This window comes from Macrotis lagotis, chromosome 2, assembly GCF_037893015.1.
Source record: "Macrotis lagotis isolate mMagLag1 chromosome 2, bilby.v1.9.chrom.fasta, whole genome shotgun sequence".
Taxonomy (NCBI): domain Eukaryota; kingdom Metazoa; phylum Chordata; class Mammalia; order Peramelemorphia; family Peramelidae; genus Macrotis; species Macrotis lagotis.
The window spans coordinates 112,961,584-112,974,524 of record NC_133659.1 but is presented as its reverse complement, the minus strand read 5'-3'; the positions used below and the strand labels follow the sequence as shown (position 1 = coordinate 112,974,524).

Sequence of the window (12,941 nt, the reverse complement as noted above, 5' to 3'; positions counted from 1 at the left end):
GAAATAGAGAGCATTAAATATCGTAAAAATAGTAAGGATTAGAAAAGTTTTATGCCCAAGGTTGAACAGCTAAAAAAGTGTTATTTTAATCTTCTTAAAACATTCCTTTAGTGAGGTTATTCCCTTTGTTCACAAAACTATTTACTCCCTATTTTAATTGATTTTCACTGCCTGCTTCTCATGGTCCTCTAAAATTCGGCCTTCTGTTCCTCTCAAACTTTAATTCCTTTTGCTCTCTAAGATAGTAGACCCTTTGATCATCTGGGCTCATCTACTTCATGTTTGCCTTTTGTTTCTAATCTTATCCTAACCTTTCAAAGCACAACTCAGATGCTATCTTTTAATCAAAGCCTTCATCACTTAACTGCCAGCTCTAAGTTGACACGGTGTCTTGTTCCCATGGAGCTTCCACTGAAAGACCACTGGGTGGTGCAGTGGATAAAACCCTGGACCTGAAGTCAGGAAGCTCAAACACTTACTAGCTGGGGCAAGTCACTTTACCTCTCAATGCCTTAATTTCCTTATATGTAAAGTGGAGATAATAATGCCTACTCTTCTACTCTTTTTTTCTCTGAGCAGGGTTTTTGTGAGCATCAAATGAGATAATAATTATAAAGTGCTTAGCATAGTGTCTGGCATATGGTAAGCACTATGTATTAGCTGTTGTTATTAACTTCACCATTATGTGGCTATGTGACATTGGACAAATTAGTCTTTTTTTTTAAAGCAACAGGAAAAATTTTATGTCATATATTAAATTAACCTTATTAAATATTCTGAATATTTTCTTTTGGATCACCTAAGATTTGTGAATCCATTCCAAAGTAACATTCAAACATCACATTGTGATGAGTTATCAATATTAACATTCCTACTGCTTCATTTTGTCCGATTATAGGACAAAAAAAGTCAACTCCAAACCTCAACATGAACAAAACCCCAAAATAATAGAAGTTAGGTTAACTTCTGAATATTACAAATCATGTTAATTTAAATTATTACATTAAAATGTGATATTACAGATATTTCAATGACTAATCTTTTATTTCTGGAATAAAAAAGAATTCTGGTATGATGGCAGAAGCACTAATGCATGCATTCATTGATAGTGGTAAGCTACCAAAATTTATATAGCACTTACATTATCAGTCAAGTGATTTTTACGTAGGTCTCAAGATCCAGAAATACATGTAAAATTATCTGAAACAATAGCTATATGACAAATCACTTAATTTAAGCCTCCATTTTCTTTCCTCTAAAATGGTGATGTTGTCTTTTGCTTCTCCTGTCTCACAGGATTGTTTTGTGAGACTCAAAGAAAGTAACATATGGGAAAGTCACTTTCAATGCAAAGAGCCACACAAACACTGCATCATTATCTATCTATCTATCTATCTATCTATCTATATATATATATATATATATATATATATATATATATATATATATATATATCTCACTGCTATCAAGATCAAATGTTGCTAGAGTAATCTGTCAAATTTTAGAGTTTGGAATGAGATATTAGCCTTAAACAGAAAAATCAAACAAGCAGCCTATGGCTGCTTTTCTGGCAACTGATGTAAGTAAAACCTTTCCTCACAACAACTCAAGAGACACTAGGGTGGAATGGAGAAAGCTGACCTTAGCACTGGGAAGTCCTGGGTTCAAGTCTAACTTCTGACAGTACTGACTGGATGACTGGGAAAATCACTCTACTTGCTGTCTATAAAATTCTTAAGTGGCAGAAGTGGATGGCCTTTGTTGGTAGAGATTCCAATACCAAAGAAATCATAGATCTGGTGCATAAAAAAAATCTCAAGACCATTCCTTCCTGAATTAGTCTGATGGGACACAATTTTGAAACACTGAATCTTACAATTCTCATTCAAATACTTAAATTATTGTTCTCTATCTTTGTAATACTCTTGAGTCTAGAAAAATCTTATTAGAATAAGATGAACAAGCATATAAATTTCAAGTGCACAGGAGTCTCTAAAAGGCTCAGGAATTCTGTTCTCTCTAGAAAGATTATGACAAAAAGCATTCACACTTCTATTTTACAAAATGAAAAAATTTCATTTAAACAATGTTTTTGCTAAAAAAAAAAAAAAGAATCTAGGCTTCAGAAAGGAATTAAGGGACTAAATATTCAAACTACAAACTAATTTTAGCTCTAGTATCTCTATGCTGTGCCCCTAAAAAATGTGGCTTCACACATTAAAATTTTCCTTTACAGATATCCAAAGGAAGGAAAAACAGCAAAAATACCAAGTACATAATCAGAGCATGCAAAATAACTAAAAACTTTCTTCCCCCACTTCACCACACTAGGGTTCTTTTCTCTTTTTTTATGTTACAAAATCATGTAAGTGGGGAAGAATTAGGCAGATGATGAAGTGCCAAGAAAACAATATTTGTGTTCCTTATGCCCTCCTAGTTCCACATTTCTCCTTCCAATTACGTCTCTTTTTGTTGCTATTTTCCCTTTTGACTTCTTAGATGATAAGAAAAAAGGGGGGGATAGGGAAGGATGCTAGTCAAGTATGGTCCAATTAAAAGGGAGGTTTGTCTCATTTTAAATCAGAGGAACCTTTTTTTTTTCTGCCAAATGTCATTTGGATATTTATAACATCATCCAACTGCTAATTTTTGGTCAAATATTTAATTCACCCCTAAAAAGGTCCTAGATTTATTGATTTCCAAGTCCCACCTGCGGTTGATGTGGCAGCGCGAGACCAAATCATCCATGGGCACGTTGCCTGAATTTATTTTAAGTGAATATCCACATTCTATGACTCCGAAGATGAAATATTGATTTTGATAAAAATCAATATTTCAAAATATCCATAGCCTATTAAATGCTAACCTAGGTATGTGACACTATATTAATGATATCTTCCTTTTTTTTTAATTAACATACCTCAGGAGGCTTGAATTCTTCAATTCCCCCTTCCATTTTCTGTTTAAGTGCACTGTTTACTTGCTTAGCATTCTGAACCTTAAATACAAAAAAACAAATGAATTGGCTAGTTTACACTTAGCTGAACATTTGAGCACCCAAAAAGTGAAAGGACTATACAAATCATGTTTGGACTCCTGATCTCTGCCATATGTGAATTTCTTTGGAGGGGAAACAAAACCTAAGGCAAAATTATACCTATACTGCATCACATTCAGCTGATAAATCTATTGTTCCTTATTCACAACTGTGACGAACAAACATGGAGTTATTTTTCCAGCAGTGAAGATGACTTTTTTGTTGTGTTTTTTTTTGCAAGGCAGTAGGGTTAAGAGACTTGCCCAAGGTCAAACAGCTAGGTAATTAGTGTCGGAGGCCGGATTTGAAGTTCAGTCCTCCTGACTCCAGGGCCTCTGCTCTACCCACTGTTATCACCTTGTTGCCCCTTGAAGATGAATTTTTGCTGTCCATTCATACTCTCATCTCAACAGATGAATTATTTTTTTCAAGAAATTAATTTGAAACAGTTTTCTTTCTTTGCAAAAGTCAAAAGAAACAGAAATGGCAACATTACATTTGCTATCAGACATGGTTAATTTATTAATTACTTCTGATGAGCTATTTTGTTTATTTTCCTTTAAAATTTTATTATAAGACAGAGTTATCCAACCTTACTTTTAAAAGTTTTTATTGAAACAACAGACAATATATTTTCATTCACTATTTTAGTGAGAGCTCTATGGAAATTCAGCTTAGCTCACTAAAGCATTAAAATTGTACTGCGGGAAGCATGCAGACTATGGGCCACATTTTGGACTACCCTGGTTATAAGGATTGGCTTCACTGGATAGGAAAAAACTTAGGAACAAAAAGGATAAAAATAAAATAAGTAAATAAAACTAAAATAGAAATGTATTTAGAAATGGACAAACAAAAGCAAAAAGTTTTCCATAATGTGGATAAGTGGTTGAATGTGTGGCAAGTCTAAAAAGACAAAATAAAAGGCAACAATATAGGTCTATATGTAATCAAGAACTGATTTCACACTCATAAAAGGGAAGGATGTGACTTATTCAGAATAGTAAAACCAAAAAATTTAAATCACATATTTAGATTGAGAATCCATTTTGGGGAATTGTTATTTAGTTATGAAAAAGGATGGCATTTCTCTAATTCACAATAAATCAGGAACAGAAGTCAATTTCAATGCAGGTTGAACATGTATCCATTACTGAATATAATCAGTGAATATACACTGAAATTGGCTTCTATTCCTGACACTATGGAGACTGGGACAATGTTATTAGAAGGGAACTAGCCTGAGATTTTTAAAGTATTAAAGTGTCATGAATTAAAATGTAGTTACAAACAAAAGGATAGTTCAGAGTTGGCTTTATTTTAATTTGAAATATTTTATTTAAGATATTTAACAGAAAAAAAGGCAGAAGAATTTTAACTAAGGCAAAGTGATTTCTAAAAACATTTATAGTAAAAGACTTAAACATTTTCAGTAAAAACAGTATCAGGTTAAACAAATTTATTTGCCTAAAGCATGTAAGTTTGAAAACTTACAAAATAAAGTGCAATTTATTATTGATATAGTCACTAAAGCTTACGTATCATGCTCAAAAATTTTGATAAAAGGTATTAGTCAAACTGATTTGCAATAAAAATAAAATAGACATCATGAACTACCTGGCGTTTTAGAGAGATTAACTCCATATCGAGCTGTCTGAGAATTGTGTTGGCTGCATTGGGACTACAAGAAACTGCGACCACATCTTCCTGAGTCAGATACATGCCCTTAGGTGGACGGCACTTCGAACGCTGAGAATGGTGACGGTGCTGTAAACTCTGATACTCTCTCCTCCCCAGGCCAATCTTGCTAGTTTGGACAGGTTGCTCAGCATTACCCTAAATTTAAAAAATGGAAAAGAAAAAGGAAAAAAAAAAAGAATGAATTTGTACTGGTAGATAGGTATCTATTTTCCTTAGTTGCTCTAAGTACATTTTAACAAACAAAAAACCAGCCTTAAACATCTGTATTATATCCATGGCCCCTAGCAAAAATCTGTTCATCCCTATAAAAACTGTAATCTGTTTTAGAACTAGATTATCAATATCCTATATCAATTAAGATTATTCCATTTAATATCTGACTATATATATGTGTATATATATATATATATATATATATATATATATATATATATATATGTAGTATTCACCCAATAGCAGAAACACTCAACTCCTTTTTGACTAATTTATTTAATCTAATTCTCACTGTTGCCTCATCTCATAAAACTTACACTTTAGTAAGACAGAGGCAGGAAGAGAAAAAGAAACATACATAAATACTTAACAATAAGAGAATACAAAAGTACAAAATGAAAGTTGTAACCAAAATGCTATAAAACTTTTGAAAAAGGAATAATCATTTCTGACTTGAAATTCAGAAAATTCACAGGTTTTATGGAAGAGTTGACAATTTGGCTGGGTCTTAAAAAAAATACAAAGAACTGGATAGAAAGAATGGGAAGAGAGTATTCCAGATAAAAGAATCTATGTGTACAAAGCAGGAAGAAGGAAAAGAATAAGAATTTATGGAGACTGAAATATTCAAGGATTTAGTGAGGACCTGGGAATGGTGAGAAGTCTAATTTGGAGCATGCATTATGTAAAAGAACTATAGTCAGAATCCAGATATTATGGAAGGTTGGAATCAAACAACAGAAAGCCTAGAAGGACCTTATTCTATAGGCAACAAGAAGCCAGAGTTATTGAAGGCTTCTAAGCAGGAGACTGCAGTGCTCAACATTTTGCTTTAAGAGAATTAATCTCAGTGGCGTATAGAGAAGGAGAAGAAGGAATACAGAGGTAGGGATAAAAGACTATCACAACAGGCCAAGTAAGTAATTAAGGCCTGAATTAGAATTTTAGCAGTAGAATCAGAGGAAAGGAGCAGATGCAAGAGACACTGTCTAAGTAGAATCATGATTTGACAACTCATTGGATGTGGAGAGTGAGGGAGAAATCAAGGATTTCTGTCTTGAGTCCGAGTAACAGGAAATTATCACTAAAAATATGGAAGTCAAGAGGTTAATAAGGTTTTAGACAAAGGATTAAAGATGACGAATTCAAGTTCTGATACAATGAATTTGAATTCTCAGTACAATGCCTTGAATACAGAAGGTACTCAACAAAAATCTGAATTTTTAAATGTATATTTAATTCTTTCTTTTATCAAGTATTGATTTGCTGAGTGAAGAGTATATATTTCCTTACTGTTGCAAAACTAAATAAACAAAAATTTATTCAGGTTTTTAACTTAGGAAGTTTAAAAAAATTCACATCTATAGGGAAATTATCAAGTTATCATCTAAAAGAATGGAGGCAGGTCTCACAGAACACTTGATTCATTTTAAGCCTCTTGCAAATCTGGCAATAGGAAAAATTTGATTTAATATAGTCTTATACTAAATATTTCACTGGAAGATGCTTTAGGATTTGGGGCACCATTCAAAGATAATTTACAATGAAAAAAATTTAGGTGCTAAGATTGTCATAGTATACATAATTTAGACCTAGGCAGTTTAATAAGTAATGAAACTATAATAATATCAAGTCCTGACTATAAAGAAGCAAGTTTCAGATTATCTGAGCAAATCTAGTTGGAGTATTCTATCATACAACTGACCATGTTATCAACCCCCAAAATATCTCAAATATCAGTAGCAGTTTACATTTACACAATGCTTTCAAAAAGTTCTTTCCTTATACATCCTTTAGTGAAGGTAGTAGAAGTATTATTCATATTTTACAACTTGAAAAAATCAACTCAGAGAAGTTGATTTGCCCACTGTCACAGAGGTAGTGGCAGAGAAGGGATATGAAGCTTTTGATTCAGAATCCAATTTTTTTTGATTTAACACTAATATTTTAATGTAAAAAAATAACTAAAAATACATAAAGACAGCCATATAGATGTTTGATTCTTGTGCCAAGGATCATCAGGTATCTTTCCCTCACCTACTGTCTTCTCTTCCTGTGACCCTTTCTAAGACCCCAAACAGACAAAAAAGCTCAATGCCAAATGAACACTGTAGTTTTTGTTTGTTTGGTTTTTTTTTTGGTAAGGCAATGGGGTTAAGTGGCTTGCCCAAGGCCACACAGCTAGGTAATTATTAAGTGTCTGAGGCTGGATTTGAACTCAGGTACTTCCTGACTCCAAGGCCAGTGTTCGATACACTGCACCACCTAGCTGGCCCCTAAGTTTTTTTTTTTTTTTTTTTTAGATTTTTCAAGGCAATGGGGTTAAGTGGCTTGCCCAAGGCCACACGGCCAGGTAATTACTAAGTGTCTGGAGTCAGACTTGAACCCAGGTACTCTTGACTCCAAGGCCGGTGCTCTATCCACTGTGCCACCTAGCCGCCCCCCAAATGAACACTGTAGCAGGTCGTTAATACTGACTGGGAAATAAGGTTTCATTTAGAAAATTTTTCTAAATTTTATTTATGTTTAAAAGAGGTCTTACTTATTTTAACCTTTTTTTGCTGGAAACTTTTGAAAATACACTTTTCTTCTAAACTATTTAGTCTATTCTTGATGATCAAATCATTATCATCATGAATACCCCAGTGATATATGCAATGTTTCAAGTGATGTCTTCAAGGACTACTTGAAGTATATGAGCTTAATTGTTCCTTCACCAAATTGTCACAACAATGATTTTTTGCATTTTTTCTTTTTGTCCTTTTATTGTCACTTGGCACTTTTCATTGTAGTATCTGTTTCTAGGAGATATCATTTTCTAATCTCTTGTTATTAGGAAATAACTAACAATTGCCACTGACAGATAGCTAAGTTGGTTAAATCTATAGCTTTATCTTCATACATAATGCTAAGTTGAATAGGTTCTGCCTTGAGGAAGGGTACAATCCTTTTCCTCAGGTGTAAACCTTGTTAACAAGGTTTTTCCATTTACTTACTTATGTTCTGGTTGGCTGAAATTGGTAGAAGTCTTACCATTAGGTAAGTATTACTTTATCATGTTTAAAAACAAACTCCAAGTGTGTACAGGGGATAATTACATGACTCAGTGCATATATAGTGCCAGGCTTGGAGAGAGGATTCATCCTTCTGAGTTCAAATCTATCTCAGACACTTACTGGCTTGTGACCCTGGGCAAGTCACTTCAATCTCTTTGCCTTAGTTTGATCATCTGTCAGGAGAAGGAAATGTCAAAGCATTTCAGTATATTTGCTAAGGAAACCCCAAATGGGATCACAAAGAGTTGGACATGATTAAAAAAAAACTAAACAAAAAAACACTTACACAGTTTTGGATAGAGAAGGAACACAAGGGATCATCTAATCTTACCTTCATTTTGTAGATGTGGAATTTATAGCCCAGATAATCTCACTGATTTTCCCAAGATCACATGATTAGTCAGTAGAGATGTAGGACTACAATCCAGTTATGTGATTTGTTACTTCCCAATCAGAAAAAAAAGAGAGTCCCTTTCTTTAAGCTGTTATTCATAACCATTTAAAAAACATAAAGCTTTATTTATATTATATGTTTTAAAGCGAAGTTTTTCTTAAGATGAAACTCTAGTCTTGGTGCAGAAGTACAGCACATTTTAATATATTCTGTGACCAATCAACATCATTACCTCTTTTTTGGCTTCTTTTTTGGGATCATAATCACTATCATTCCCATCCATCGGGTGTGCTTCTTCCACATCATCATCACTGAGGACAAACATCAAAATTAGTAAACCTGACCCTTTCCCTCTACTTCAAAAATTTTAACAGTGTTTACTGATTTACAATTTTTATCAGGTGCTAGTTGTTATTTAGTACAACAAGGGCTACCCTTTCCTTTCAAAACTGCATGTAGTAGATGATATGACCAAGTTTTTCTTTCTTAGGCTTACATCACTGTAGCTTAATTAGGTGGATCAATTATTGTAATACATTCACTATATCAATGAACTTATTGAGAGAGCACTAAACTTATTATTCTTACCATATCTGCTGGTTATTCTGATGCTTCATCATAATACGGAGGTAACCTCAAGATCTTGAGGCCATAAACTAAATGTATAAAACCCTAGCTGGGTCTACCATTATGGAAAGGCTTCAACTGGTCCTGGCAATAAATGGCCTACTTTAGATGGATCAATCAAGCTAACTACAAACAGACTCATCATTAGAATCCATTTGATGGTGGATTCTTTGGCCATGGTAATACATGAAACAAATATATATATAAAATGACCCACGGTTGTAGCTTCCATTATGCATGATTTTTGACAATGAAAGAAAAGAGGGAAGAGAATGCCAAAAGTTACAGATTTTAGACTATCTATAAATAATAACTTGGCTGTTGTTACTCTAAATGTGAGATACTTATCCATAAACTGACAAACAGACATGCTGCTGAAGGAAATGAAATATATCTATCTTGAAAATGTCACTAAATAAAAACAAGAAGAAGTTATACGTAAATGCAAAGATATCTCACAGACTCTTTGAGGAAGCAAATGAAGAATTTAATTGATTTAATTGTGCAACTAAGGACAAGAAAAATAATTCTATATGACATTTAAAAAAATCTCATATTGCTGTCTTCATAATAAGAATTTGCAAGACTACCACAAAAATCTCTATGGTTTACTTGATAATACCTGTTGATAAGGATGAAAAAGTAGAGAAAGTCTAAAAAATATTGGTTAAGATTCTACAAATTAAATCAACATGTCCTTTAATACTTACATTAAAACATAAACATTGAGAGTAAAAAGAAACTTGGATAACAATAGTAGTAAGAAGTTTAAACTTTAAGCAATTAAAAGTTCATAGACTATACAGAATTTTCATGTCTACATATGAGTGCTTCCTTTGAGATAAGAGATGAGATACTAACCATGGCAAGCATTAAGTAATAAAAATGAGACAGGAAACAACTGGTTAGAAACCATAAAATGGTTATAAACTAGGGAGTAATTTCTTAACCAATTATATACTCCCAGACCATCAAATTCTTACTATTAGAGCAAAGCTCAAAAACAGTATTTTATTAATACTAAGTTATGATAATTCCAACCTGTCATAAAGAAGATAATGACATAAAAAATGGGAAATGGCCAAAAAGAACAAATATTAACACTAACATTTCCTGAGGAAGCTTAATTAATATAAAATCAATCACTACAAGAAAATCTAGAGGCTATAAGCCATCTCAATCAGCAAATATTTGATTTTGTCAGCATTCTGCCAATGATAATGCCAGACAATGCAAAACAAATTTTTGTATATAATATTGTCCTATAATAGGTCCTTTAAAGGAGGAGGATGCAAGGTTATGAGCAGTGTCACATCATAAAGAGTAAGAAGTGGAAGAAAATATAAGTGTAAAGAAAGCCTTGTGAGAAACCTAAGTAAACAAATCATCCTTAAGACATTTAAAGATGAAATCAGAAGAAAAATACAAAGAGAAGAAAAACAGACATGATGTAATAATTTTTTTAAATAACCAAGATTCTTTTTTATCTTCCCTATCAAGGAGTCAACCCAATGACTCTAATATCAGATATACCAGATCTATGTGAGAAAGTAGAAATGGCATTAAAAACTAAGATGAGAATGTCAGCCGGATTAGCCTAACTATAATTATAAAAGTTCTGTGCTAGAACTAACAATTTTGAGAGTATTAGAGGTTCAATTCTCAAGATGGGGGAGGAATTTCTACAAGTCTGAAAAATTCTTGGACTTTCTTGATATCTCAAAAAGGTGACCAACTAACAACTACTACTGATCCATACTGCCAATATTCCCATTCTCTACAACTTTTTCCTGAGTATTTAGAAATGCTAAGGATGCCTTTGATGAAACATTTAAGGAGAGAACAGGCAATTTTTTCCAGAATAGTAGTCTTCAGCAGATACACAACTGAACAAAAAAATACCAAGAATAATCCTGCTATTGGTTGTCTATTTTAAAAAGAATTTGTTTCAACAGAGAAAAATGTCACTTTCAAGGCTCTTCTCAAGAAAAGAGCTTCTGTGCATATGTCAAAGTCATATAATATTCCTTGAAAAATGTAAGACATGATTTCATTCAATAATTCTGATTAATCCTATTAAGCAAAGCATCAATTAAGGATACACTCCTGCCAAAGGTGTAAGCAACTGCCAAAGACAATTTCTGATGCAAAATCAAAAGGGAAGAGTTTCTAAATGATACTGTGTTGAATGCCTCCAGTCAGACAATGTGGAGATTCCTAAATGAAATTCATGATCTAAGAGTTTGGTGTAATTATCAAGAATGGAAAAAACAAGTAGATAAAGACTTCCAATTGTTTTGTGAACTAGACCATATTGCTGTTGTAAAGGTCATTTTTTTTTTTAACATCAATATTCTTGCAGTTATTCTGTGTGACTATGAACTAAGGAATACCACACTGTCTGTAGAATTAAGGCTGAAGATCATCCAAATATCAATGGAGACACATCATAAAAGTGAATAGGCCACAAAACATTATCAAAGAAAAGCTGCTTGAGAAGCAGTAGAAAAGATGTCATCAGCAGGGTAGAGGACTGAAAAAAGAAATGGGTCAGTCATGTGGGAAGAACAGTTCACATGCTTCACTGGTATTTACACAATTTCAAGGGAATTTGAGCAAGATCCCCAGAACATTTATTGGACATCCTGGAGACAAGTTTTGAAAAGAATGAGAGGGCATGGGTAAGTTGTCTTTACCATGGAGAGTATCCCCAAGAATAAGATCAGATTTATATGAGAAATTTTTTACTTTAAAGCAATTTTTTTCTGTCTTAAGCAATTAATCCATTAAGTCTAAACAATGTACAAATGTTAGAACATTAAACTTACCTGTCACCCTGATTATGTCTGTTGGCTAATTTTCGAGCCTGGCGATCCATCAAACTTGTACGAGATCGAGTTTTTTTCCAAGAATAGTAATATTTTACAAGGCTTGCGATAGTCTTATCTGGAAGCTAAAATAATGTGAGTTATTAATCAGTGCAGACTGAATTTGATATTAATACCTTCAGTAGCAACTTTAAGATATTTTCCAGTAACAGCAAAAATTGGTACAATGGTATTAATTAATTTGATGGTGTTAAGGTAAACTTAAACACTTGATAATAAAGTCCAGAAACCATGAATATGACTAGCTTTAGACTTGACACTCCTTATGTAACATGACTAACTTTACATATAGTAGGAATATATATAATGAATGCCCTCTCTCCTGAACTCTGCCTGGTAGAAATCCCTGGCTTCCTTCAAGACCCAGCTCAAGTGTCATATCCTCTAGGAAAATTTTTCTGGTATTAACTGCTAATGACTTGCCCATTGAGGCTCCTTTTCATTTACTTTGTGTAATTATCTCTTATGTACAATTACTTGCATATTATCAGTTTTTGCTTTTTCTTTACATTCTCAGTACTCAGCACAGTGCCTGGCATGTTGTATCCAACTCTTTGAAACTCTGTTTTGGGGTTTTCTTGGCAAAGATATTGGAGTAGTTTGCCATGAGGAAACTGAGGCACACAGGGTTAAGTGGCTTGCCCAGAGTCACATAGATACTAAGTGTCTTAGGTTGGATTTGAACTTAGGAAGTTGAGTTTTCCTGACTCCAGGCCTGACATTCTATTCACTGTACCTCACTGCTCCCTGGCACATTTTAAATACCAATGAATTCTTGGGATAGAATAACTGAATGAATGTGACAAAATATCTTTGTTCACTTTGCACACTGAAGACTGATATAGCAAGGATAGCATAAACACCATAATCCCAAGATGGTTTGAATGAAATGATGATGGGATTGAATGCTTTCAAAAGTTTTTAAAAATTCTTTTCAAAGCAAGAAAACAAGTTATTTATGCCAGTTTTATTTAAATGATAGATCTACAAACTGGTCCCAATTACCAAATGTACAACAGCTTTCA

General features: G+C 33.3%; 1 protein-coding gene across 4 annotated transcripts in view; it reads right to left on the bottom strand.

Moving 5' to 3' along the window:
• The window catches only part of RCOR3 (REST corepressor 3), a 52,865-nt gene that overhangs the window by 22,481 nt on the left and 17,443 nt on the right, over positions 1 to 12,941 (bottom strand). For all 4 annotated transcript variants that reach the window (XM_074222596.1, XM_074222598.1, XM_074222599.1 and 1 more), the window contains exons 6-9: positions 11,857 to 11,981; positions 8,634 to 8,712; positions 4,655 to 4,873; positions 2,921 to 2,998 (exon numbers count right to left, since the gene is read on the bottom strand). In XM_074222596.1, the coding sequence (XP_074078697.1) occupies positions 2,921 to 2,998; positions 4,655 to 4,873; positions 8,634 to 8,712; positions 11,857 to 11,981 (501 nt within the window). The remainder of the gene's footprint in view (positions 1 to 2,920; positions 2,999 to 4,654; positions 4,874 to 8,633; positions 8,713 to 11,856; positions 11,982 to 12,941) is intronic.